This window comes from Lepidothrix coronata, unplaced genomic scaffold, assembly GCF_001604755.1.
Source record: "Lepidothrix coronata isolate B3197 unplaced genomic scaffold, Lepidothrix_coronata-1.0 Scaffold125, whole genome shotgun sequence".
NCBI classification, from domain to species: domain Eukaryota; kingdom Metazoa; phylum Chordata; class Aves; order Passeriformes; family Pipridae; genus Lepidothrix; species Lepidothrix coronata.
In genome coordinates, this window is record NW_016690305.1 from 26,608 (window position 1) to 54,125 (window position 27,518).

General features: G+C 42.9%; 1 protein-coding gene across 1 annotated transcript in view; it reads left to right on the plus strand.

Moving 5' to 3' along the window:
- Positions 1-411: 411 nt before the first annotated feature.
- Positions 412-27,518, plus strand: part of HS6ST1 (heparan sulfate 6-O-sulfotransferase 1) — a 102,467-nt gene continuing 75,360 nt past the window's right edge. Inside the window, exon 1 of the mRNA XM_017826175.1 lies at positions 412-553. Coding sequence (XP_017681664.1) covers positions 412-553 — 142 coding nt within the window. The remainder of the gene's footprint in view (positions 554-27,518) is intronic.

Here is a 27,518-nt window from a genome sequence, read left to right on the forward strand (position 1 = left end):
TCCCACAGGACACACAAAGCTCAGCTGTACAGATAATGTTTACTATACTGTAGGGAACAGATTTGTAAGGGGGTAGATGCAGGCAGTGTAAACTCATTTAGCCTGTTTAACGTGTAACCATCGTTTTGCACAGCTTTGGGGGTATTTTCACAAGAAATGTTGCTGGCTAACTTCTAAATTGTGAAAGCCCAGCTACTGACCAAAAAATGGGAGCTGTCTTCCTCTTCCTTGATCATAGCCTGTGTGATCTGTCCTGCCCAAACAAGCACACACTTAACGTGATGGGGTGACAATTTTCACACGTTACATTCTGCATTGCACTGTCTGTCCAATGTGCAGGGGGACATGAAAGACTCAGGATGGTTACCCAGAGTGGAAAGCACATTTTTAACCCAAGATGATGCTCCGGTCATGGCCAGAGCGTATATCAGTCCTGAAGAAATCTTGGAAGGAATTGCTACAAAGCTCACAGAAGGAACAAAACCAGCAGCTGCCCGGCCTAGCTTTGAACTTGGCAAGTCCAAACCTTACATTCCCAACAAACTCCAGCCAGGTGCACTGCTAACCTGCCTCGAGGTGCTCTCTGTTACAACATGAGAATATGGCTGCAAGGGCTGCACTGAGAAGTGTATCCGTATTTCTTTCATCCCATGGCTGCCCTTTGAGAGGTGCATTTGCATTACTGGATAGGCAAGATGGATTTTTTTTTGCTGTAGTATTTAGCTGAATGCCTAACCCTTAAGATACTGCTGATGTTGTATTTTAAAGCCTGGAGGACACTTTCTAATATGCCTTTTTCTTTTATAAATGCAGATCTTCAGTTTCTAAGTAGCTAGATATGCTGAAATTCACTGATTCAGTGCCATGCTGTTTTGTTGGGTTTTTTTAATATTTGTTTTCCTCTAGTAATAGAAACTTTTCAAGATCATAAACTTTGTTACGTTAGCTTTTGTTACTTATTTTTCTCAGAATAATAATGTCACCTATAATAGGAAGTTAATAATCAAATGCGTGTTTGACTTCTGTATCAAAATCATGACTATATCAAACACGAGATAATGAACTTTACATAAATTGACATATTTGTCTTAGGGCAAATGTCCATTTTATATGTGAGGGAGACGACAAAGAACAAGATCAGAAGCAGAGTATATTAAAGCAACACTTAGATTTAATTGGAAAAACAAAATCTCATCTTTCAGAACAATCTAAGAGCTTTTGGCTACTGTCTTGTTTTGAAAACCTAACCCAGAGGGGTTCTGTTTTGCTTTGGGTCTGTTTTGTTGTTTTTGTTTTTTTCAAAATAATCACCCATTTCCTATATTCTGAGCAGTTAAATGTTACCTCTTTTCTGAGAATTAGATGAACTTGTGTTTGCTGGGAGGCTGGAGTATGAACTCTGTTGCTGCTCTTTGGTCAGGGCACAATTAGCTGCCAAGCTGCAGACTTGGTTACTCAACTTCTAAGCTGATGTTGCAGTGAATTTTTCTTTTACGACTGAGAAACAGAGAGATGACTTGTTAGATTAGTCTGCATTCACTCAGATGCCTTTTTTAGGCAACTGAAAGACAATATATTGAAATAGCAGCAGTGATGAAAGTCTAAGGGTATAAGAGTTTCACAGACAGATGATATCTTTTGTTGCCCTCACTGATACGCATGGGAAAGCAGGACGAGCTTCTGATGGCAGTTATTTAATCGGCTGAAATATCAAAGCACATTCTCTTATCTGTGCATTGTGGAGATCGTGTTTTCTAAGACATTCATGATGATTCAGTAGTTCTTTAAATACTCCTTTTAAAAAGTGTGTTTAAATCACCCAGTGGGAGTCTGCTACAGGAAGGTGAGTGTTAAGAACAGGCTCACCAAGTCTGCCTGGGAGACAGGAAGGTTTCTTCAGTGTGTGTTTTTTGAGCACTGGCAGCAGAACTAGTTGAAATTCAGCAGCCCTTCGTATGCCAGGCTCTGCAGCGAGGTGCTCATTTCAAGTTGATGAATGGACTCAATGAGAGCAATTCTGGGATCATGTACAGGGGACAGAAATTGCTCGCTCCAGGAAGAGCTCTCCTGCCTGCCCTCGGATGTTTGGCCTTTCTGTTAATGGCAAACTGTAGGAGTCAGCTGCTAAATGCATTTCCCTGGTGTGGCAACAGGATGTATGGGGTATCCCATCTAGACAATTCACTTGGGCTGTATTTCTGTATTGTTATGAGGGCTTCCTACTGCTAGATGGATGGCAGAGAAGAAACAGTCTCTCGGGCAGGAATGCTTAGCATTTGATAAAATGATGGCACAATTAGCAGCAATTTGTAATGTGCCTCTTCTTCTTTTCAAATTTAGTTACTCCTAGGAACAACACCGAATGTTTGAGATCTCTGAAGTGTATATCTATAAAACTGTGGGATATTTAAGCAGTACTATATTTCACTGCATACAATAACTTTTCTTTAATTTCTGTCTTTGAAGGGCATGTAAACACTGAATGCCAGAAAGTCCTGTTTAAGCTAAGAAATTGAGCTGACTGATCACTGAGATGAGAGTTACAATAGGAAGATTGTTATTAGCTTGGGGCAGGACAGTCTAACTTTGCTCAAATCCCAAAGCTCCTTATCCTTCACACAGTAGTTTAAAGGAACAGCAGCCACTTGGAACTGGTCTGTCTCAAATCTCTTGTACACCTATTTGTTACTGTTTATGCACCTGTTTCCCTGGTGCATAAACTGTCTGTACAAACAGCAAAGTGGATAGGCTGTAAAAAACACAAGCTGTTCAATGCACAATACCCAGAATGAACAGGTAATGAGCCAGTCTCCATGGAATTTTCTTTAACCATCTTGAACTGGTGCTCCAGTGGGGCTTCACTGGATCTCTGCTGGATCTCTGCATTTTTACTTTAAAAGAAATTTGGTAAGCAGGGGAAAAATACATGAATTCCACCCTTGGTCTTTCATTTACAATAATCCAAGCGAATTACTGTAACTTTTTTTAAAAATAAAAATAGCATCATTTCCTCCAAATTAACATGTGCTGTTTCACCAAGTGGTTGCATTGTCGTGGTACCCCTTTACCCTTTCTCATCAATGTTATTTTATATCCCTACACCTCCAAAAAACACAGAATACCTGTCCAGCCCTGCTTGCTTGTGTATGGTAGAGGTAGAATGGAGGGAGAAAGGCTGCTTGCCAGCCTGAGCCCATGAAACCAGCCCTTATGGAAAACAGGCTGGTGAGAGCTGCTGAGCTATTCCCAGTGGTAACAGTGGTGGTAGAAGGTGAGATCCCCCTCACTCCTGTCGAACAAAAATGAAAATGCTCTAGTGAATGCTTCTTTTTCATCTCACACAAAAGTGACTTCGGCCTGGTGAAGTGGATTTTTGCCAAAGGGTCTTTCTCAAGACCTTTTTCTCATGCTTCTGGCAGCTGGGGCCTTGGAGGGGACTTTATTTAAAGCCTTTGACTTTGAGGCTGGGCTGTAAGTCACAGAAACTCTTGTAGCATCAGTGTGCATCAGACAGCTCTGACACAGGGACCCTTTGGGCATGTCAGAAAAAATATCAGTAAATCTCATCTAGACAGAGCTGCATTTTTTAAATCAAACCAGCATATGCAAAATGGCTTGCATCAAATAAAATTCCTTGAGTTAGGATTCCTGAGCCAGACTTACCATAAGCTGTGTGATTTCCTGGGCAGAATCCATCTTCTCCAGCCTGGTGTCACAGTAGTTCCTCTTCCTCCCCAGTTCTCTTAAATCTTGCACAAGGAGGCTTTTATTGTTTCCTTCAAAGTAGGCTCTTTCACTCCAATTACCTCATTTGATTCCTGGTGTGCTGGTCAGGAAGCTTCCTGCAAGTACCATTCCTTTCTTAGTCTTCCAACTTGGAAAAGGAGTTTCAGAAAGCTGGGAAGAAAGAGGCACATAAAAACAGGCAAATCAAACATTCTCTGGTTTTGCTATCAGCACTAATCCCGCCTAAAGACTTTTCTAATGTTGTCACAGCAGGCAGAACTTACATAATTGCGTTTCCATCGTACAAGTTATAGGAAAACAGTTGGAGTGGTCGAGTGTGCTGGGTGAGAACCGAGAGCGACTCTTTGCAGCCGCCCTTGTGTTCAGGTCCAGCACTGTCCTGCCTGTGCAGTGTCTGCTCCACTTCACGGAGTTGAGGCCCATCCAAGCTAACTGGAGATGTCTGTCCTGGCTGTCCTTGTTAAGAGGTGCTCACTGTACAGGTCGTGAATGTAGTCCACGAAACCAGAATGGTGCTCCCAGAGTGTGCCTCAGATTTTAGGCATCCAGCTGGTTTCCAAGACAGTCATCTCAGGGAAATGTCTAAAACTTGAGTGGGACAGTTCTGGATTCTTTTTTCTCTCTCTGTGAGAAATGCTCTGTTATATATTTGTTTTGGTTTGCTTACAGAGGAATGTAATTCCATGCTTTGTTTTCTTTTCAGTAACAAAATAAGTGTAGAAATAAGAAAGCATTAGAAGGGCATAGTTCTGATTAAACAATACTTTTAGATTTCAAAATCATCCCAGATTCCTTTCAGTTTTCAAAAAGTAGACTTACCATAAGAACAACTCCCTCATCTGCCTTCCCCTTGCCCTTCTGTTTGGTTATTCTTTTCCCAGTTGTTCAGTACTTTCCTGGAATAAGAGTAATGATTTTGATGTCAGCAACAATTATGTTATTTCCTTTTTAAATGCTATACGTGACCCTATCTTTCATGTTCACAGTTTCCATGAAAGAGAATATGGAATTGGAAACAGTTTGGGTTATAGAGTGGGGAGGGAGATTTTCCCTTGGGCAGCTTCTATGCTTTTTCTAAATTAAATTTAATCTTATCAAATTAATTAAGGACGATTTCTCTTAAACATGATCTGATCCAGCTGCTTAATGGAAAGAGAAGTTAGTTTTTTTAGACTAAAGGAAAGCAAACTATTCCTTTCTTTTTTCTTCCTGGTTCTCTGCCATGACATGAACACCAGTGCTGGCCTCGGTTGTAGAGACGTGAAAACGGGGACACCGGACCTTTTGTGCTCCAGTGTTGAGAAATTACATCCAAGAGATTTTGTAGATTTGACATGTTCAGAACACTGAACAAGGTTGGCCAACCTGCTGAATATTGCCATTTGTTGACATCTGTAAGTGGGAGTTACCCAGTGCAGAGAGCTGAGTGTTCATGAGTCTTAGTAAAAAGAAGGATCTCCACATCATGCAATTTGTCATAGCACTTGGGACAGATACATGTCCTTGAGCATTAAATATGATCAGGTTTCAGAATTGCTTTGTGGCCCACTGCTGTGAAATGGAAGCCCTGATTTAGGGCACTGCAATTCAGTGCATAGATTTTGGTGCTTCTGTGCTGTGGCATTATATTCCTCCTACTTATGAGGGGAGGGGAAAAGGTTTTTCCCCTTACCTTCCTTACAAGGTAAGGAGAAAAACAGGAGTAGGACAGCTATCAGACTGTATTACAAAGCAACTTTTAACCTCTTGGCTATTGGCCCTTGAGGTTTAAAAGGAAGTTGTGTCTGATAGGCTATAGGCAGTATTTCATGTGTGATTCATCCCTGCCTCTGGAACACCCTCCTGCCCAGGCCTGCCAGAAAGGCAGCATTGTTGTCAGGTGTATCTGAAACCTCTTTGTAGTCCCCCTTGGCTGTTCAGAGTGTTTATCATCCTGAGCTGTAAATGATTCCCCCAACACTGTTTTTAACTAAGTTTCCAAGCAAGCAGGGTTTCTGTGAGTGTGCTGTATTTCTGTTGAATCCTCCACCAAAGTATCTGGAGTAGAAAAGTCTGACAAATTCCAGCCATAGAGGTAGTAGTCATCTTAAAGAGAGGAGAGTCTACAAACTTATTGAAAGCAGGCAACAATGTAGAGGAGAGAGGCAATAGTCTCAGAGGGGTAATGGCTACAACTTCTTTTTGTACAACAGAGAATCAACACCATTTTTAATTAGAATTCTACAGTTTTCCAATAAGAGGAGTAGCTGCTTTCTCTTTGCATCTTATGTTCAACAAAACAATGCAAGACAGTTGAAAAGTGTGGATTCTTTCATTAAGAAAAATCAACTGCAATCTTTTTACATGCCCCATTCCTTACTAGCCTTACCATTGGACTTAAGGGAAATCACACCCAAAGGTTGGTCCTAGACTGTTATGGTTTGCACTGTTATTTAATTCACCATTCTCCTTTTTGTTCAGTATTTATTATAGTATAGAGGAGATGGAAGATTACTATGGGCTCTCTCAGCATTGAAATGTACATGGATTTATTTTGGGTTTTTTTACAGCTATTCTCAGTTCTAGAAGCAGTATCTGAATTAGCTGTCTCTTTAAAACCATTGTCAGTGGTTTTAAAATAGGGGCGGAGTGCTTGCCTGAGAGGGGAGAAAGGAAGACACTGGCATCTGCTGCCTGTTAAGCCCATTAATTGAAAAGAAAATACTGCTGGTGCCAGAATGTAGAGCCCTGCTTCTAATTAAGCCTAGGGAAGCAGTGGGCTGGTTTTAATTGAGAACAGCGTCTTCCTTAATGGTGCCAGCAGCTAAAAAACGCCAGTGGATTCAAAGCATGAAGCGCATGGAAGACAGTGGTGACTCTTTATTTGTGGGGTCAGTCCTTGTGCCATACTTGGAAACCTGCAGCACAGCACAAAACCTGGAGGAATAATTGGGTCCCAGTTACCAGCAAAGTCATGTAAACTTTCCTAGGTCTGAGAACAGGGTGTTTACAATACAAATTAGCAGTAGTCATTAATAGTGTGTCCTTTCACAAACAGTTAAGGAAGCGAATATTTCCTGGTAGCTTTGGTGGCAGGAAGAAGAGCTACCCTGCCTTACTTTGCTCGTGGCAGTGTGGTTCCAATTAGCATGGCCTTCAGACTCGACATGCTTTCTGCCCAGGTCACCCCCGGGTTCAGGCGTCTGCTGCGTGCACCACATTTCAATCCCAGATCCCTCAGTTATTCCTACCTCCCCTCCCAGTGCAGGAAACCAGAATAAAAACCTTCATTCTGAAATGCTCGGCCATTAGCAGTTTTGTGCTGAAAAAGGTCCTAAACCACTTTTAGCCTGGTTTCTAAAGGGAATGAGGTGTGTGTGATTGTATCATCTAATTTCATGCTTGTCACTCCAGTTGCAAAAGCTTTTGAATCCACCAGGCAATTTCAGCTGGAAAGTTCACTGAAAATAGGTGGCCAGGCAAAGCAAAGAGACACAAATTAATTCCCTGCTTGAGGGGAGGGTTAGGGGTAAGCTCAGCTACATTATTAGACATTAATGAATCCATGTGGGACACATGCCTCTGCTTCCAGAGAAGCTCTGAGTAGAGCTCCTGCTGTTGTTAGACATGGGATAATCAAACCCCAAGCCCTGGGAAATCATCCTTTATAAGTCCCACTGCTCGCTTGCTTTCTTTGATAGATAAAGGTTTGCCTGGTCAACTCTGGAAAATATCTCTTCATTTTTCCAGAGCAGGAGGTTCATCCTTTGCCCAGCAATCTGTTCCCCCTTAGCCCATGGAGAAACTGTAACACTGAGGCTTATCCATCATTTCAAAGCAGCTTTTTGATCCATGTTCACAGCCTTCCAGCACAGACACCAGTGTCCTTTGCGATGGATGTGTTAGACGCATCCTCTGGCCCTTCTAGGGGATGTGAGCCTGTTTTTTGTAGAGCCTGGCTCTTTATCTCCAGCTATAGACAAAACCAAGACTCATGGCTCCAGGATCAGCTGCTTTTGTCCATTTTATCAGCCAAAGTGTCCTCCACCACACCAAACTGCAGACATTTAGCAGAAGCCAGAGTTGGGGGCATAGAAATATCTCAGGTCCATCTCTTGCCTCGTGCTTGCAGGGCTAGTTACCACATTGAGTAACACTGAAATCTGAGGCCTTCTGGAACTACAGATTTGATGAGATTATGTACCTTGAGTGATGGGTGGCATCTACTCTGTGAAGTGAAAACACTGGCCTCCCAGCCTTCCCTGGGATAAGTGGTAGCTCAGGCTGCCAGCTGCTTGTACCTGAGTGCCTGAAACCAGCTTCTGTTCATGAAACAATTCCCAACCAACACCAGAGTACCTTCCAACAGGAGGGGTTTTAAACAGGGCTTACACCCCAGTAGTTTCACAAGTGCAATTTGGAAGGGCACTGAGTTGTATCTACCTCATCTGGAAGGCAGGAAGAAGTCAGCAGGGAATTTGCTATCAGTCTAGGATTTTTATATAATATTCCTACAGCTTAAAAACTGATTTAGCTTTGGCTTTAGTCCAGATAGTTTAGTAGCCTGGCTCATCTGACTCAGGCTATAATAACCTGGCTATGTTTTTAAGCTGCTGCTGTGATCTTAGTTATGGATTTAAACATGGCTTATGTTTTCATGGTAGTGGTCACTAAGTCCTATATTCATGTTGTAAGCCTTTTGTCACAGTAGCTGCTGGGTTTTTCTCTTGTAATGCTCAATTGTATTGTTTCTTAAAATGTTTTCTTGTAGAAAGCCAGCCTGTGATTTGTTTTGAGGTGTGTTTTTCTCCCTTTGGCATCTGCAGCAGGGTGAAGTTTTAAATCCAAGTTGTTTGTATGTAGATAGTGGCAAAATGGTCAGTGAACAGTAAATTGCCTGAAAAACATGATTAAGGGCGAGGGGAATCAGTATTATTTACAAATGCTAGTTGCATGTTGCAAACAGTTTCAGCCAAAAAAATTAGAGATTTTTTTTCTATGTATATGCAGGAAAGGTCTAAGATCCAGAAAATGGAAGGGTTTTGATATGAGCAAAAATGAAACTTCTACATGACTTTGGTCATTGAGCTCTTTGGTGAAGACAGGCTGAAAAGGTCAAGATTGTTCAGCCTGGAGAAGAGAAGGCTCCTAGAGAGTGGAGAGGGACTTTGGACAAGCACCTGGAGTGACAGGAGAAGGGCTTTAAACTGACACAGGGCAGGGTTAGATGGGATGTTAGGAAGAAAATCATCCCTGTGAGGGTGGGGAGGCCCTGGCACAGGTTGCCCAGAAAAGCTGTGGCTGCCCCATCCTTGGAAGTGTCCAAGGCCAGGTTGGACGGGGCTTGGAGCAACCTGGGATAGTGGAAGGTGTCCCTGCCCATGGCGGGGGCTGGGGAGGAACTGGATGAGCTTTAAGGTCCTTTCCAACCCAAACCATCTGATGATTCTTTGACTTAAAAAAAACAAATCTTTTTTGTAGCTCAAAGGTTAAGTTTTCTCTGAGTTCAGCCTATGCTCTGCAGACCAGGGATGCTCTCCAGAGCCAAGGCCTAGGATGCCTCAGGGTTTCTGCATTTCTCAAGGCCCAGGCTGCAATGTTCTCTTACCCTATGACTTCTCCAACAATGTCTCTTGAGATTTTGTGGTTTATGTGGTTGTGCTGTTGCAATTTGTGCTTGGGCAATGACCTCTAAGCACAGTTCCAGTTCCTGAAGTAATGTCTTTGACCTTCCAGGCAGAACAACGATTGAACTTTATAAACTGACCCATGTTCATGACTCAGTAATTCTTAACTCCTCTGGGACCACCTCCTGGGAGGCTGGTATCCAGCCTGGGGCCTGCTGACCTGTGTCACTCTTTCTGAAGACAGCCAGGAGGCAGACTGTCTGGCATCAAATGAGCCTTGTTTGCATGTGCCAAAGGGTACAGCTCCCAAATCTGAACTCTTGCAGAGCCTAAGATGTGGAGCAGCCCTGCCTCATGCCAGCCAAGGGAGGCAGGCGCCTGTCACGGCTGGATGGGGACTGGGCAGGGGCACAGAGCTGGCAGTGAGAGATCGCTGCCCTTCTCTGAGATGAGCTGCTCCCAGCAGTCACTGATGGGCCTGCCCCTGAACAAGGAAAGCTCCAAAGTGCCACCGGATTTTTCAGGAGTCAGGAGTGCTGCCACTCACAGAGACGATTTGCCTCTGTGCAAGAGAAAATGAAACCAGCACACTTTGTGTTTTTCCGTCACACAATGGAAGCTGTCTGCCATGTGACACTGGATGGGCTGCTGACCCCTCAGCTAGTGCATAGGCACTGAACCTGAGGTCAGGACATCTAAGGGGTTTCACAAGTTTTGCCCCTGGCCTGCCTTTGAGCCCTTGGGCAGCCTGCTTTACCCTGTCGCTCAGTTTTCCATTCATTCTTTGTCTCCAACATTTAAAGGATAAGCTCTCAAAGACACTGTGGGGGTGTGTGTGTGGTACCTGCCTACACCAAGCACTGTTTGTGGCCTGGCTGCTGCCATCACACACAGTGACAGGCTGGAACTGATGAGTATCTTTTGTTCCCCTTGACTCAAGTGAGATTTGGCCCCATTCCATGTGCCTGGGACCCCCTCACACTGTTCTGGCTGCAGATTCATCCTCCCTGTTGGGACTTTGCTGTGCTCTGTGGTTCTGAGTGAAAGAACAACCTGGTAGTTTGAAGGGTCATTCTTGAATAAAACTGCCCAAATAATTTTTTTTCACTAATGTGGAGAACTGGAATATTCTTAGTGGCTGGGAGTTTCTAATGAAATTGATCTGACAGCAAAAATAAAATGAGGAAAAAATCTCAGGTTTCCATAAGAAAATGAGTAATTAGTTAAATAGTTAAGCAAATCAAAATTAAATTCGTACCTCCGCTAATACTGATTTTTAATTTCCACTGTTGTTCCCTAAACACACACACATTCAGACAGTCTTCAAAGGGAGAAAACAGGCATGGCCAGCATTTGGTAGAGAAGCTTTTACTTAGTGCTGTTTCTTTTGATGTGAAAGAAAATTGAAAGTGGGTGAATAAGTGGGCAGCACTGAGGTGTCTGTATTAGTCCTTTCCTACTTACCTGTCAAGCTTGTTTCTAATTAATGATTTCTTCCTCCTGTTTCTGTCCTACCAACTTTTCTCTGTCTTTTGGGAGCCCCTCACCGTTGCTGTGGGATGCCTGGCAAGTAGCACAGTGCTTTGGAGAGCTTTTAGCTTCTGCTAAAATAGAGTTTCTAAGGTGCTGTTTAAAAACATGGCCTGCATTCATTTGGGGTTGTGATTAGTGGTCTAGAAAACAAGCGTGGGTAGCAGCTCTTCTGTGTTTGGTATCTTAGACTAGACAACAGCATCCTTTTCATTGCTTCCTATATATTTCTGGCTGACCTCAAGCAGTGCTTTCTCTTAAGACAGGCCATGGTGACGAATTGAAAATCTGCTACCAGGCAGCACCTTCATCATCTGTTCTCCTTTCCTTTCTCTTGCCCAGGGCTGAACCAACCTCTGCCCCTCAGCCTCTTCCCTTACTCCCTGGTGAACACACCTGAGCCGTTTGTTTGGAGCCTCCCTGGCTGGAATGACTGTTCCCCCATTAGCACAAACGCCCAATCTCCCAGCCCTCCAGTGGGGTTTTTAATGGAGCCCTCTGAAAGCGAATGCTTTATTTTGGGGGCTCTGCTAGACAATAGGCTCTCTGGATTCTCCTCCAGGGGACAAGCTTGTCAATCAAATTGTCACAGACAATAATTACCCCCTGCTTTATTCGCTCTGTCTGTCTTCAGAACAGTCAATTAGAGCTATTGATACAGACAAGCCATTCTCACCAAGTTAGTTTTCAGCCTAATTAAAAGGAACCTGTCAGTGCCTTTCCCTGTAACCCTCGGGCTTCTAATGGCTTCTCTTTGTGTACAGTGCAGGAACTGAAACTCAGCCTCACTTCTTGGAGACAGAGGCTTAGTTAAAGTGCAGGCTTTCATCTCAGCCTTTCAGTTATGGTGGGAGGGCGGAATGGAGGGAGGGAGGGAGAGGAGGATTTTCTAGAAGACAGAGCCCTGTCTGCCTGGTTCTGTCCAGTATTTTTAAAATTCATCATGTGGAAAGAGAAAAAATCCTCTGAACTTCAAACTCCTTGAAAGCACTCTGATGGTAAATAGGTTAATTCTCTCTGAGCATAGAGACCTTTAAACAGAGAGGTAAGGGCTCTCTTCAGGGATGAAAAACATTGCTTTTTCCTGCCAAAATGTTTTATTCTGCCTTTTTTTCCCCCTTAAAATTACTAGAACACACAAAAAGATATGCCAAAAATCTCATCATCTTCAGGATACTGCTGATCTGAAGTGTATTCAGGAAAGTAAACACTTTGACCAGGCTTTCATTGTGCTGTAAGAAAGAAACTGCCACACTCCACAATTTAAACTCACTTCAACAATTTGTATCCTCAACCATAAAATAAACTCTGTCCAAACTCTGGGGGGAGATTCTGCCATGAGTTTAAACCTTCTGAGATCCAGTGTATGGGATCTAGTTTGGGGAGAGGCAGTGGGCAAGATCTTCAGGCCTCTGCTGCTACAGCACCAAGTTGTATGTGTTATATAAACCTGCTGCTGATTATTCCTTTTCTGAATTAACAGTGTATTTTTTATTTTTTCTGTTCCATGTTTTCGCTGCTGTTGGATCTTCTTTTTTTCTTCTCTTTATTCATGAACTGAAACATACAGGTAAGTGTAAAACCTTTTTTTACAAATATTCTTTACGAATATTTCTTTCTTCTTTGTCTTTCCCCCGTATTGTCTGTGATATTACAAGTGACTTCTGAGGAGTGTGTTTCACAGAGAGAGAAATAGCAGTGGGAAAGATATGCTATGATCCTCAATGCTCTATAAATACATGTTCCCAAACAATGAGCCATTTCACAAAAAGAAAAGAACATCCAAACCCAAGTTTCCCATTTAACCTAGAAACAGTATAAAGTGAGGCAACAGAGGTCTCTTGCCAACAAAATTGCTCACTTTGTGCCAGTGTTGTAATGAAAAGCATTGGAAATCAACCCTGTGTCTAAAGAAACTCTCTGTTTTCCTTCAGTGAGGCAGACCTCCATAGAAAGTCACAAAATAATTTCCAAGTGTAATTCAAAATGGGAGTGAGATTTTAAATGTAAGAAAACCTACCTGTACATTTAATCAGTGTAACTTTGAACTCAAAACTCTCTGCACACTCCCACAAAGTGTTTGCTGACAAGTTTGCTGTAATAGGCAAGACTGTACCAAATCCTTTCCGCCAACCCACCTTTAATTACCAAGTACATAAAAGGGAATAAGGAATATTTAATTTCTGGAGTCTTGGAAAACTTTTCTTCCATCTTTGAAGATGTGTGAAGAGCCAGGAGAGTCTCTGAGATCTAAAAAAGGAGCCTTCAGAGAGGTGTTTGAAGCCTGCACCTGAGTGCAGGAGACATCCCAAGCTTCTCCCACCCTCTGTATGACCTAAGCTGCCTGTTTTCTCATGGAGCTTTGTAACTTGCATTGTTTGGAAGGTGTTGCAGGTATCTCCCACGTCACTGTTCTTGCCAGTACTGCGATTTATTGTGATAGCACTTTGTAGACAACTGCTGAAAATTTCAGTTTTGTTGTCAAGCTTGTGTTTTCTGCCTCCTTCCTCCTCTAAATATCTGTGGCTCTCCAGATGTTGCAAAGGCAGAGTAGCTGTCTTTGTGCTGCTACCAGTCATAATTTTGTCTGAATTGGATTAAATCTTGTTTGAAATGTGTTTGCTTTCAAACATGTAGTTAACGCAGTACTGCAAAATGATACAATAGCCAAAACACTCAGAAATTGCCATTGTTTGAGAAGCTGTTTTGCCGAGTAAGTGAAACTCCAGAGCAAAGGGTAATTACAAGTATAAAAGCACTCATGTAAACTGCGTGGTTTAAAAGCTGTGTACGTGTTACAGTTTGAAAATTTGAAATGTAACAAAATCCCATCAATATTGCATGTACCACATAGGGAGCACACAAATATCTGAGCTGTGGGTCTGAACCGTGGCTATAAAAGCAGAGTTTGAAGTGATCCAGCTCGTGAGCACACATGAATAGGTAATCTTGATACACTTGCACAAGTATATATTGACTTTAAATTGTGTTCATGTGGGATGTTACCCTTTCTGAAAGAAAAAGAATAGAAATAAGAACAGCTGTACTGGAGCAGGAGAAAAACCCATCTGATCTGATAGCCCTGGGAAGACTAAAACAGGGCAAGCATATTGTGATACTTCCCCTTAATAGTTCTCCAGCTTCCAATTATTTTCAGTTTAGTGACTTCCTGAGCATCACAGAAAGTAGGACATGGAGAGTATAAAAATTAAACTTACCAGACAAATACGGGACAGAATATGGAGTTTCTGACCTAAGTATTTAAACACTGCTTACAGCAACATATTACTTTCTTCCCCAAGTCCCACATTCTTTCAGGTTTCCAGCGTGCACTCCCTGTGCTCACCCACTGATGTTGGCTTTCTGCCACAGGGTAAATAAATACTGTGCATGGGTTTACTGGTTCCTTTGATGTAGCTCTCTTAAAACTATTTCAGTGTAAGTGATAGTTATCAAGTGAAATTGTAGTCGGTGCTGGAAAATTCAAAGCGGTGGTTCTGTACCTGGGGAAGAAGGAGGTTTTTCTCTTGCTCATCTCAAAGGCACTACACAGGGCGGTGTGAGAAGTCATTGCTTTCCTTCTGCATGTTTTTCTCATGTTCTCTTCCAGTCTTGCCGTTTATGAAGCTCTTTCCAGGTTTGTTTAGTTGGAGGAGTTGGAATCTGTGTCTATGCCAAAGGTCTTTGTGACTTTGGGGGGCTTATGTAGCATTAGAAGTAAATCTCTTAGGAGCATCTACCTAAGATGTCCTTTCCAGTGCATGAGGGATATTGTGAGCCCTAGTTTAACCTTCCAGTGCCAGTGGTGCTCTCGAGTCCATAGCCAGCACCAATAGCTGGCCTTTACTTTCCTTGCAGAAGAGCAGTCGTTGGTCATCATCGTGGAGTGACTTACAGAAAAAGTGCTTTAGCAAGGATGTTCACTTCGGTCACAAAATGTGGTGTTTTGAAGTGCAGCTGAAGGCAGGCAACGTGCACACCTCGAGGAGTGGAGCTGGACATGCTTATGGTATTATGGAAAAACTGGGAAGTGAAAGCACTGGATTTGCACTCCTAAAGGAGGCTTGTCTCACATGCAGCTTTGCCTGCTGTGTGCTAAGTCACAGTGGCAATTCGAGGGCTTATATGGTAGGGGTTTTGGTGTGGGTTTTTTTCAAATTCTTCTTGAAAATGAGGCTTTCCAATACAGTAGTTGAGGAGTGTATCCTTGAAAAGACAGTGTTCACTCAAGGCTTCTTCAGAGAATCAGTAAAGGTAAGAGTTACTTAAGTGCAGGAAAGAGGAAGCAGCAGAATTACTAACCATTACTCTTAAAACTGTGTGTGTATTTCTGGGCACAGGAATTTGGAAGGTGGCACATTTGAAAAGAACATCACTCCAGTTTACTTTTGGTTGATGTCAGAGTAAGAATTCATTGCTGGGGGTTGAATGAGATGTAAACTGTCAATTTGCCAGCTGCACATGTGGAAGATTTCCAGAAATTTTGTCTACCATTTTTGGCAAACTGTGCCCTTGGGGTGTTGTCAGCTGTGACTGGGAGGCTTACATACGTATGAGTTCTGTTTAGAAGGAACAGTCCCTATTTATAACAAACTTTTCCATAAAAAAATCCAAACAGGTTCTATTTTTGCTTTACTAGAAATCCACTGACTCTCAGATAGTTTTAATGACCTTGAAATTTTCCCTCTCCTCCTTTTCTTCAGTTCCTGAACACTCCTCAGTCTCTGGTGTTTTAACACACCTTGTATTGAAACATGTCAAAATGAAATAAACTTTTCCTGACTTAGAAGTTACTAAGGAGCTAAACAGAAATCTCAAGGTGAACAAAATCAATTCAAGGTTATAGCAGGATGAAGACTGTGTACATGAATCCTGCAGCTTTTAATGAAATTTAGCATAAAAGAGACAAAATGTATCAAAAATACATGTCATATTTTAAGTTTCAATTTCTTTTGTATAAGCAATTACAGCTTTGCCAGAGTAGAGTGTAGCCCTGCTGAGGCTCAGTGATGATTGCCCTGCATTGCCCCCAGGGATGGAGCAGTGCAGTGCAGCCAGCTGGGGTTAAAGCCCTGTCAGAGGTACAGCACCTCCTCCAAGGGAAACATTGGGATTGCTGGTTTAGACACTAAACTTTGATGTAGGTGTGTAATTCTGTGGGAGGGCTCATGTAAATGTTAAATACTCCTGCAGAGCTACTTCACAGCCCTTCATAGGAAAATTCAACCAGAATTTGCAGGTTACTGAGCCCGGGTATGCCTGAAACATTATGTGAATTCTCAAGTGAACTAAGTGTAGTCAGCTTAAATTTCTGGAATGATATGAGGAGTGAAAAGGAAGCGTATATCCATTACAGAAAACCCTGGATTTTCTTCTCTTGTATTTACTTCAAAGTGGCATGTGAATCCCTGCTTTCACTGCAGCTGTGATACAGTTGTATCAGGAGCAAGGCATCTTGGTAAAAGTTGCTTAGTGGTTGTGTTATTTTTCTTTTTTTCTGTTGCTTGTAGCATTCTGAAAATATAATCTCTCAGGCTAAGGTATTCCTGCTCAGAGCTGGCCTGTGTGAGAAGGAGGACTGCCATGGGTCATCAGTTTGGGTGCAAGTCTGTGGTGGAAGGGAGTTGACATTCTGTTGTGATAACTGGAAAACAATTCTTGTGATTTCTTTTGATATATAATCACGTTGTTCAGCCCAATAATACACATGCATCATGTCCAGCAGAAGATAGGTTGCAATAGGTATTCGAGAAATGCAAGCACATAGTTAAATATTGTACCATAACACACACTCAAGTGGGAATGTAGTTAATGTCATCCCTTAGTATAAATATTTTTCTTCTTTGGAACATTAATTATACAACAGTAACTCTTTCTTAATATGTTTTGGTTTATAGCCTTGCACTCAAAATACTAACATAACCAAAAAGATTTACTTCTGTAAATTGAATTGCCTTATCCTTTACATGAAATGGTTGAAAATTTATTGACAGAGTTACTCCTACTTTTCTTGGTTTCTCATGGCATTGTTGTAAACAGATACAGAGCTATGATTTTGATCACAATGAGATAAGAATGGGTAAACTGGCTTCATGCTGTTGTATCACCTCTGTATTTTCTGTTCCCTGCTTTTATTCCGGCATTTAACTTGGCTGCACACTGCAGAAATAAAAGAACACTCAGGAGGACGAGGCATGGGGGCTTTTAAAGCTTGTGATGATACAGGGTAAAGGGAAAAAGAAATGGTTTGTTAAGATGTTTGAAGGACAGAGCAGGCTTTCTGACAAAGCTTGCCTCCCTGGAGGCCCCAGTGGCTCAGTGTGGAGCCAGGTGTGCCAGTAAGTGGCCTTTCCTATGCAGCCTGTAGAGCAACATGTCTTGTTACCAATTTGCCTTGGTCCTTTTATCCTGATGATGCTGAGAGGAAGAGGAGTTGCAAATACCTCATCAGTCTGGATACTTGAACATGGGTCTGACAAACAGCACTGGGGAAATGGCCTGTGTCGCAGGAGGGTTTTGTTGTTTCTGTTCTGCTCTATGATGATGTGAGTGCTTTATTAGATTAAAGAAAAAACCAAAAGTTACTGCTGTGGGTCCAATTGCCATTGCTGTTTCTGTTTGGAGACTGATCCTTGCCAAGAACAGCACTCACATCCCACTGGTGGGGAGGCTGGGGGTGTCTGCCCAGGGAGATGGTGGAGTCACCGTCCCTGGAGGTATTTAAGAAGAGACTGGATGTAGCACTTGGTGCCATGCTCTAGTAGACAGGGTGGTGTTGGGTCAAGGGTTGGACTCAATGATCTCAGAGGTCTTTTCCAACCTGGTTGATTCTGTGATTTTGTGTGATTCTGTGAGCCATGTAAGCCGTCAGAAAAAAACAGTGAACTCATCATCTCTTACCCTTTTTCACCAGGATAACTCCCTTGACATCAGCTGAGATAAACTATACTAACTCTAGAAAATCACACCCATTACTTGCAATTCTCAAAGGCTTATAATATTCTGATGGTGCATCTCCAGCCCTTGTATTCTTCTCCTGGAGAGAGTGTTTCTGAGCAGATGCCAAACAAGTCAGGAGATGAAAGACCCTCCTGCCCCTGAGGGATTACAGGGGTGGAGGGCTGTCAGGAGGTTGGAGAATCGCCATGCCAAGCACTGACCCACTCTCAAAATACGTGCCCAGATCTGATTTTACCAATCTATACCTTTGTAATCATTTATTTCCCAGTTCCCTGTAAAACTTCTCTTTTGTTTCCTATTACAACCATCATTATCAGGAAAATTATACCCAGCTACAGCGCTGCAATTTTCCCAGGCTCTTACAGCAAGAGGTTGACAGGAATGTGACTGGTTTGTCTTGCTCCATTCCCAGATATAGTTTTCTCTTATTTTCCTGTTACTACTGTATAGTGTCTTATGAGTATTTTCCTGCCTTGGAGTGTTATTTCGTCTTTCTAACCTAATATAAAGTAATTTAGTGCAGAAAGGGACTTCATTAGCACATATAAACTAGCAAACAGTTATGTGTTTAAGGATGGTGAAACCAATCTCACGATGGTTCTTAGAAGCAAATGTGACTGTCAGTGCAGCTGAGTCCTTATTACTTAGTTTACTTTATTCTACAATTATTGAATCCATAGATAAGGAATGAAAATGATAAAAAAACTAACTGTGTGAAACTCATCCACTGAGTTACCTTGTTGAATTTTACTCTATAGTTGTTCTATAAAGGCTGGTAATTATACATTTCTCAGGATGAGAGAAGTAAAGATACAGCATGTCTCTGTGCTACAGAAATCTGTTCTGTTCACATAATGATTTAATGGTGCCTTTGACCAACCAACATGAAAATTAATTGTTGGACTGCCTGCTCTTCAGTTTCCTTTTTTTCTGAGGAGTAGCTTAACTAATAAAAAAGATGGGGGAGGTGAGTTATTTTTTTATAAAGTCTTTAGGAAAGGTGGAATTGGGTGGTCCTGCTTGGCAGGGGTTTTTTTGCATAGGTATTTGTCCGGTTTGTGCCTAAACCTATTAGACCTGCTGTTTTCTGTGGTATTTCACTGAATCCTCAACCTTACTGATAAGGTCAAATAGTTTGTTGTGTAGGGCCAGTTCAGTTCTTTAAGGGACGCCTGACTTAAGCCTCTTAGAGAAATACTCTAACCAAGCATAAGCCACATCTGTTTCTCTCAGCAGTTACCTGCTGGAGGGCAATAATAAAGGCAGCTCATAGAATATTTAGTTGGGTTTTTGTTGCAAAGGATAAATAAAATTACTTTCATGAAGTATCTGCAACAACATTTTAATTAACTTGAGTCACTTTTAGGAAAATTGTGACATACCTGCTGACAGCAGGAGGAAGTCCTCTTGAAGGCTCTAAATCAGTATGTCCAAAAATGTCTCAAAAAATATAAAAGAGAAAGTGTGTTACAAAATCAAACTAATGGCACATAGTGTGAGACATCCTGCATGGTTTGTGGTGTAAGGCTGCTGTTGGAATTCGCTCTAGCTGTTAAACCTGAGTATGAAGCCATAGTTTCATTTCAGATTACATGTTCTGCTTTGGCATTTAAAATACTAATCGTGAGGCATCAGCACTCCACAACCTTTATTGCTGTTAGGATGGGACACAAATTGATGTGTAGTAAGGAAATCCAAGTTTTTAGTCACAGCTTTCAGCTAGGGGGTTCAAAAGTCACTGAGGCAGGAACACAGCATACTTGAGAGGAAGCAACACTTGGGGGTTTCTTAGCCATACCCTTGGGTTTACCTTTGAACTGACAGGGGTCAGGATTCCCCTGCCCCCTCCTCAAACTGCTGAGGCTCCGTGTTCCCTGTGCATCCTGCTCTAAAAAGCCAGCCAGGAAATGTTTCGAGTGGTTCAAATATTGCGAAGCAACACAAAGTAATGTTGCTGCTCTGAGTTTCCAAGTAAACTGTTGTAATCTGTGGCTAACAAACCCTTCTCACCAGGCCTGGGGGGATCCCTAAGTGTTCTCCACCAAAATGTATAAACTGCAGTGACTGGTGCCATGTTGCACGTGAGAAGGTTAGAAACTGCTATTTATTTGTACATCAGAATACTGTTCATTTGTCACAGACTCTAACCCGGGCCTTGGTCAGTCGGGTGTTGTCTGACCCTGCTGGCCAGCCTTTCGATGCCCAGCATGATTTCAGCGTAGTGGAGTCTCACCTGCAGTCCCAACCCGATGTGGACACCCGCTGGTGTAGCTGTGTCAGATTGTGAGCCTCTGCTTGCAGCATTTTCTTTTACTCTGAGCAGTCACCATGGCTGTGGGACGTACCTCACAGTGCAGGAAGGGTCTTTGGAGCTTTGTCCTGTGGATTCCATATTTATTGCCAGGACCAAAAAGGTTAACAAACCTGGGTTTGAAAATACCACAGCATTTCTGCTGTGGCCATCCTGAGAGAGCTGGCAGCCTTGTTTTTAAGAATGTGTTCTTGGATGGAGAAGAGTATACGGAATTGCTTCTGGTTCCTTGATTTATTTATTTTTTTAATCATATTGGCTTGATAGCCTTATCTCAGCAGCCATTTCTGAGATGGGCTTTCTGCCAGCTCTGCAGCCTTGTCAGCTGCATCAATCACACAGGTCACAGCAGTCAGCAGCTCAGCCAGCATGGAAATCAGGAACTTTCCTCAATAAGCGCATTCACCTTTTTGTAAGAACAGATGGCAGGGACTAATCCAGTGGTCACTGATGGCAGTGAGTGTGCTGTGTCACCTTCACAGGCTCCGTGGTGTCTGCCACCACCGCTGCACAGGTACAGTTATCACTGGTTGCTCCAGCCTGCCAGAGACACAGCTCGTGGGTCCTTTGAGGGGACACCAGAAAGCTGCAATTAGGAACTCACTCCTATTAACAAGTGGTTTTCGTCAAGTGGGTTCTTGAGGTTTTTTCCCCGATTTTCCCTGCCTCTGTGACATGTCACTAAAGCTAAATGGTGCATTAAAAGGCAGCAGATAAGCAGCATTGTGCTCTGGTCGGAGGGAAAATGGTGTATTAATCTGTTTGTAAACTGCACAGCAGAGTAAGGTTTTAGTGCTAATAATATTAGTATTATAAGGAAGGAGCTGTCTGTAAGGAAGCAAAAGGTACAGTGTGAAGGGGCCCATTCTGGAGCTATAGCTTTAGGGGATTTGGGGGCCATAGCCCAAAACTGTTCTGACTATTGTGGACTCAGTGCACCTCAGACCTCTTGGAAACCAAAGTGTCTTGGGCTTGTCCAGCATAGGGATGAGAGACTGCTTGGCAGTCTCAGGTACTGTAGACAAACAGTGAGGAGTCCAGCCTGTAGAGTTACTGTATGTTAAACATACAGAAAGATGATTGAATTTGCTCCATAATTCTACACCTCGTGCGTGATATTCCTGCTGTTAGATCAACACAAGGAATAACAACCACAGTCCAGACAAGAGGTGGTCCTGGTGGTTGGGTGCACTAGGAGATTATCTGCAGAACCCACCACCAGTGCAAACCATCAGAAAAATAGACCCGAGGCAAGAGGAGAAACACAGAGCTGGAGAGTGAGGGAGTGTGCTTTGCACACAGCAGGTCAGTAAAGGGTTTGGGAAAATCAGGTCTACAGACTCCAGCTTCCAGGGAGGTAATAAAACATTAGAGCCTGCTGTTATAGCTCCTGACTGGCTGTAAGGAGTTGAATCATACATCTTCATTTCAAGTTCAGCAGGCAGAGTGCTGGCTCTTGTACAGGATTTGAAGCAGAGGAGACTGCTGGAACATGAAGTTATTTGCTTAAGGTGACAGACATGCCTGGGTCCTGGAGGACAGTAGTAGTTGAAAACTGGCAACCACAGACCTGTTTGTGTTATATAGAGGCATCTGCCTGGGGTAATGAAACCAGGAAAAACTGTGTGAGAGTTTGGAACAGTGCCTGTCCTCGCTGCCAACCCATCTCTCCATGATGCTGCTGATGTTGCATCTTGTGGCTGTTCCAAACAGGAACACTAACTGGTGGTCTTGAAACTGGATTACATGGAGGCAGACATGTCCTTTGGTCTCCTCTCCAGCAGTTTAAACCATTTGGGATAGGATTGCTGAACTTCTATCCACATCTGCTTAGGCAGAACGTCAGCAGTTCTAGTTCTTGATGGCCAGTGACACTTTTGGAGCTGGTTTCTGAGACAGCTTTTCTCTTTACAGTATATTTTCTTCCCAAATTACAAGTAGTGTGAAATAGGGAATATTCTGCAGGAGTGCAGGGGATACCATATGTGAGGGAAACCACTGAATTTCTGATAGCCTTGCAATCTGGTTTGACTACTCAGTTCACCTTTAGAATAAGGTCTGATTCAGGGATAGGAACTGATCTAGTTTTTCCCAGAATTTTCTTGTATCTTTATGAGCTAAACCATCTAACCTTTTTTTGAGTGATTTTTTTTAAGTTGTCGCAGAGTGCTGCAGCTGCCCTTTCTTTTTTCGTTTTCTCTAACCCCAAATATACTGCTCTGCTGATCTTTCAAGTTACCTAAGAGCTGTTGAAAATCTAACATCTAACAGAGCTAACCTTTTTTTAAGCAGTGGAAGCCCAGGCGTATTTCCCCCTCCTCCCTCTTCTGCCCCATCTCACTGTCATTCACTGGGCTTTGCCCATTGTTTAGTCCTTTCCTTTTTGATTGTCAGGTAGTAAATTCAGCATGAAGAGCATCTGGGATGTACAGAATACACCCCTCTTGGCATGGCAGGGGGTCTGGTGGGGTAGGAAGGCAGTGAGTCACCCTCCTCTTGACCCCCAGACAGCTGTCAGTCTGAGCCCAGGACGGATGGGAATTATGCACACTAGAACTGCAGCACCTTCTCCTGCAGAACTTGAAGTCCTCGATGGACTTAAAGAAAGTATGTGTGTTCTGCCAGGGCCCCAGGCAAAATATCTACCTTTCTTCTGTTCAGGAAGATTCTTATTTCTAAATAAACACTCGCCTGCTTTCACCTGTGCTGTGCATCTCACTCCTGCCCTGGCATTTAGGTGACTGCAGGTAGGGGAAGTGATCACAGAGTGAAAGCACACTGATGTGTGGTGATGCTGAGTAGGCTTTTCAGACCTGTGCTGACTAGTTCTGAGCAAATTCCTCTTGTTACTAACATTTGGTGAAAATGGGAAGGAAAAAATACAGGGAAATGTGTGTGTGTGGTTTGAATTGTAAATTATTTGGCTCTAACACTAACAGTCAGAACAAGGTAAAGGAGGTACCAGAGGTTTGTAAGGTCTTGCTTGATGCATTGCCACTTGGAAATGTAGCAGCCATCTCATCAGGCACTTTCTTGATGATTACAGCCATAAAGTGGCACCAGGCAAAGACTCTGAAATCACACAGTTTTCATACATGTGTGCTTTCTCAAGTGCAATTTATTGGGGATACTCTGTAAAACATTTTTATTTCTCTTCATTTCACCTGATTTTATTGAATTGTGAAGAGCTGTTAGTTTCTCATTTAGACTGCCACATAGCATTTAAACTCATTAATTGACAATTATCTAACAAGCAACAGGAATAGCTCTCTTGCTGGGCTGAAGCCTGAAAAGCCCATTTGAACCTTTACAAATGTTAGCACATTTAATGAGCTAACAATGAATTTGAGTTTCTGCAGGTTCAGTGGGAACTCTTCCTAATTGATGGCCAATTGCATTTTTCCTTTCAATCCAGGAAAGGTAATGAGACCGGGGTGGTGTTCAGAGCAGTCCACAGAGACCCTCTCTTTAGAAGCTATTCCTTCTCTCTCCATCCTGAGGCTTGACTGAAGACTGCCTTCCATTTCAAAGGGTTAGCAACTGAAATACGTTATTTAGAGTTTCTGTAATTTTATTTATGAGGAAATTGGGGAGTTAGGCAGCAAAACATTACATTTCAGTGTCAACTTTAATCCATTCTCTGGCATAAAACCCCCCAAAAGTGCTTCTGCCAGGGTGTGGAACTGGAAGTATGATTATAATTAGCATTGGACAAGGCAGCACAGTGGTCTGATTCAGTGCTTGCCCAGATATTCTCATCTGGAAAGGAGGCTTGATGTCCTCACAGCAGTCCATCCTTTGCCGTAACTAAATCGGGTGCCTCATTTATTTGCCTTTGGTATGTACGTGGTAGAGGTGCTCGTGGGTTTATGGTTTTAGTTTGTCACCATGTGTGTCTGAACACTGAGTACTAATTACATCACACAGCTGCTGAACATCAGCCAGCAGTGGAACGTGTCAAAGATACAGAGCTCGACCTGAAGGCAAAATTGGTTGAGGTGGTTTGTTTTAAAGGAGCTTTTTCGAAGTTTCAGAATTCAAGTTCCGAGTCCTGTGTGAAAGCTGGAGTCAATGCTAAGGTTAACCTAAAAATTGCTAGGAGAGCTCCACTGGAATTGCTTTTTCAGGGAAAAAAGCACCATACTGACAAAGTACTCTTGCTATGGAATCAGCTGTACTAGCAAAAATGTTCTTTGTACTGTTTTAGTAACAGTTCTCCCTGGAGTGCACACACATGAGAGGAGCTTTCCAGCCAAAAGCATGTGCTGCCAGAATAAACATGTCTGCACAGAGGGGCTTCAGCTGGCACAGCACTGTCCTGCAGAGACCCACCTCTTCTCACCTTCACACAGGCTCTGCCAGCAGGAGCTTATGATATGTGCGTGGCCTTATTTTAGGCTGAGTTTGTTTATTCATCCACTTTTAGAAAGTCCTTGTGATGCTGAGTGTAGTGTGGCACAGTGCTGTTCACAAACCCCAGCCTCTCCATGTCAGTGTGTCTATTAATCCTTGCTAAACCTATTAAACCCTGCCTCTTAATGCACTTGCCACTTGCTTCCCTCCACAATACACGTTCTTAGGGTCACTGTGAGCATATAGAGCTTGTCAGTTGAAATTTTCACAAGTGTCTGAGTGAACTTTGTGACTTGGGTTCTCGAGAACCTTACTGTGTGTAGCTCTTATCCTCATTCGGGGTCTGCAGTCTTTATTTATGTTGACTGATCACTTGTACAGGTAGGTAATCCTCATTACACTGCAGACAGAGTGAGCCAGATCATTGCTGATATGAATCAACATCACCCCTTAAATTTTGGTGAAACAAGCTCACTTACACCACAGTGAGGATTTGGTGCTTTATGACTGTGCTTATCACAGAAAATGTTGGTGTGGAGCATCTGAATCCCTAAATGCTGTTAAGAGAATGTCACACAGCCCCATTCTAGAAACTGCAGCCTCAGACAGCTTCCCTTCCTACAGCTTAAGTACAAGTCATGTAATGTGCAATATATATGTGCAATACAAATACATGTGGATTACGAAAGCAGTCTGATTTCATGTGTTTGAGGCAGCCATAACACTGCTTCTAATTTGTTACTTGCTTTTCAGTCAGCTCCAAAGTGGGAAACAGAAAATAGATCACTGTTATTGCATGTTCTGACAGGGAGCATACAGGCTGTCACACAGGTTCCTTCTTCACCTCCATAACAGCACAAAATAAATTTTCCCACTTCTTTCAAAGCAGTTATGGATCTTTCCACTTTTGTCAGTCTTGTTCTGTGTGCAAGAAATGTTACAAATGGCTTTATTTTCAGAATAATATCCTTTTGCTCATATCTGTCTTGAATACAAAGAGGTCTTAGGACTTAAGCATCAGGTCTGTGAACAAATCCCATGCATTTCCAGCCGGATTTCTTCCAGGCATCAAACATCATTACCAGTCCATCCAGAGAAAGCTGTACTATTCCATGCCATTGCAGAGTCATTCTCTCTGCTCTGAGTATTACATTTTTCATTTGTGTAGAGAAATATGCAGTGCTGGGGTTTCTGCAAATGTGTCTTGCCAGTGTCATGAGAACTTTGTCAAAACCGTAGTGCTGAGGAAGCAGAGAAATCCAGTCTGGGATTTACCAGCCTTTTTATGTGTCAGGCAGATGGGCAGCAGGAGGGAAGGAGACAAATGAGTTGGTTTCTTTTCCTACTTGGGGTGACTTGTTAGCTAAAGCAAATCCTAAGGTTAGGTCTTGAGCACCCTTTGTGCTCCACTCTGCTCCCCAACTTTAGAATGGACCCTGCAGTGTTTAATTAGAAAAGCTACTGCCATCTTTAATTCCATGCTTAAGGTCACTGTCACTTAACAGGGCGTGACATCAGAGGTTTAACTCCAGGTGAAGGAGGGAAGATCGGGGTGGTGGTCAGATGTTGGCTGAAGTTGGCTCTCCAGCTTTCAGAATTAAGTGGATCTGCCATCCGTGTAACCACTCAAAGGATTTTCAAGCCTCAGAGCAAGGCCTTTTCCTTCTCAGATTTCTAATGTTGGAAATAAGGCTTTTTCATGTGGAGTGGAGCTTTTGCCCTTGATGGATCTGAGGCCTCTGTGCTCGAGCCCTCCCCATTGATACTGAGGAGATCCTGATTGGAAGGGAAATCTTCAAAACCAGGACTTGGACTTTGATTCTCTGCCCTACCCCTGGTCTGCCATGACTTCCAGCAAGTCTCTACATCCTTAAGTTGCTGTTTTCCTTCCTATCCTCTTCCTGCTTTTAGGAGCCCAAGACTGAAAATTCTCTCTTCAGCTGTGGGTTCAGGCAGTCACACACTGCAGAGTGGGGAAGAGGCTGTGAAACACCTGCCTCAGATGTACACACGTCTACAAGCTGCCCAATGCTTTCCGGTTCCCTGAGGAACAGAACTCAAAACTCTGGGCAACACTGGGGTTTTAAGTCCTTGAACAAGCAGAGGTTTGTGCAGTAAACCTGGAGTCACTGTAAAAGGGGACTATGCAGAGCAGAACAAAGGAACAAGCCTTGTCTCAGTCATGGAGGAGCTTTGTCCCTGCCCCCATCAGGGACCAGTGGGATGGGCATTATATATTCTGTTTGTGACAGGGTTTTTCTGTCTTGGTGCTGGCCTACTACAAATAAATGCGGAATTCAGCATTTTTTTCATGCTGCCCTTCCAAGGTGCTGAGCCCAGACAGCAGCTCTCAGTGATTTCATGTGTTCAGTCCTTTCAAAAATTATCAGACCTTCAATGTTTTCCAGCTGGCACTGGGGGGGGGAAGTAAAGTAAGTTAATAATCCTCAAGAAAATGTACTTTTTCACCTTTCTTACCTGATCCTCACCCTTCTGTACAGCATGAGGTGAGAGAATAAAAGCAGAAGAATTGAATTTTGAAGATGGTCAAGTGCATTGGGAACGTTAAGGTGTTGGTTTTGTGAGCATCGCCAGGATGTCCCAAGGCAGCCTGACACACTGATGGCTTGGTATGAAAAGCAAGAGAGAGCTTTGAAATAAATAATGTGTGAAAAGAGCTCCTCCAGCCCAGTTTTTATTCAGCAGGAGGATGGATGCAAAGGAGAGGGGGAAGGGCCCGTTTCCGAGCTCAGCAGTGGTGAAAATACGCTCATTCAAATGTGAAGAATTTTTAATGGGGGGAGAGGGAGGCTCAGAACAGGCAGGATTGGAAGAGAGGAGGGAGCAAGGAAGGGGCAGAGAGAGGGAGCGATGGAATGACAATTCTTAAAGATGCATTAAACTGCAGGGAGCCTAAAGTAGGCTTAGAGATGAGCCTAAGTAACTGGGACAAAGTCTGCTCAGAAGCCACAGATGGGCCTTGGCTTTCACTATTATCTGCTTGAACTCAC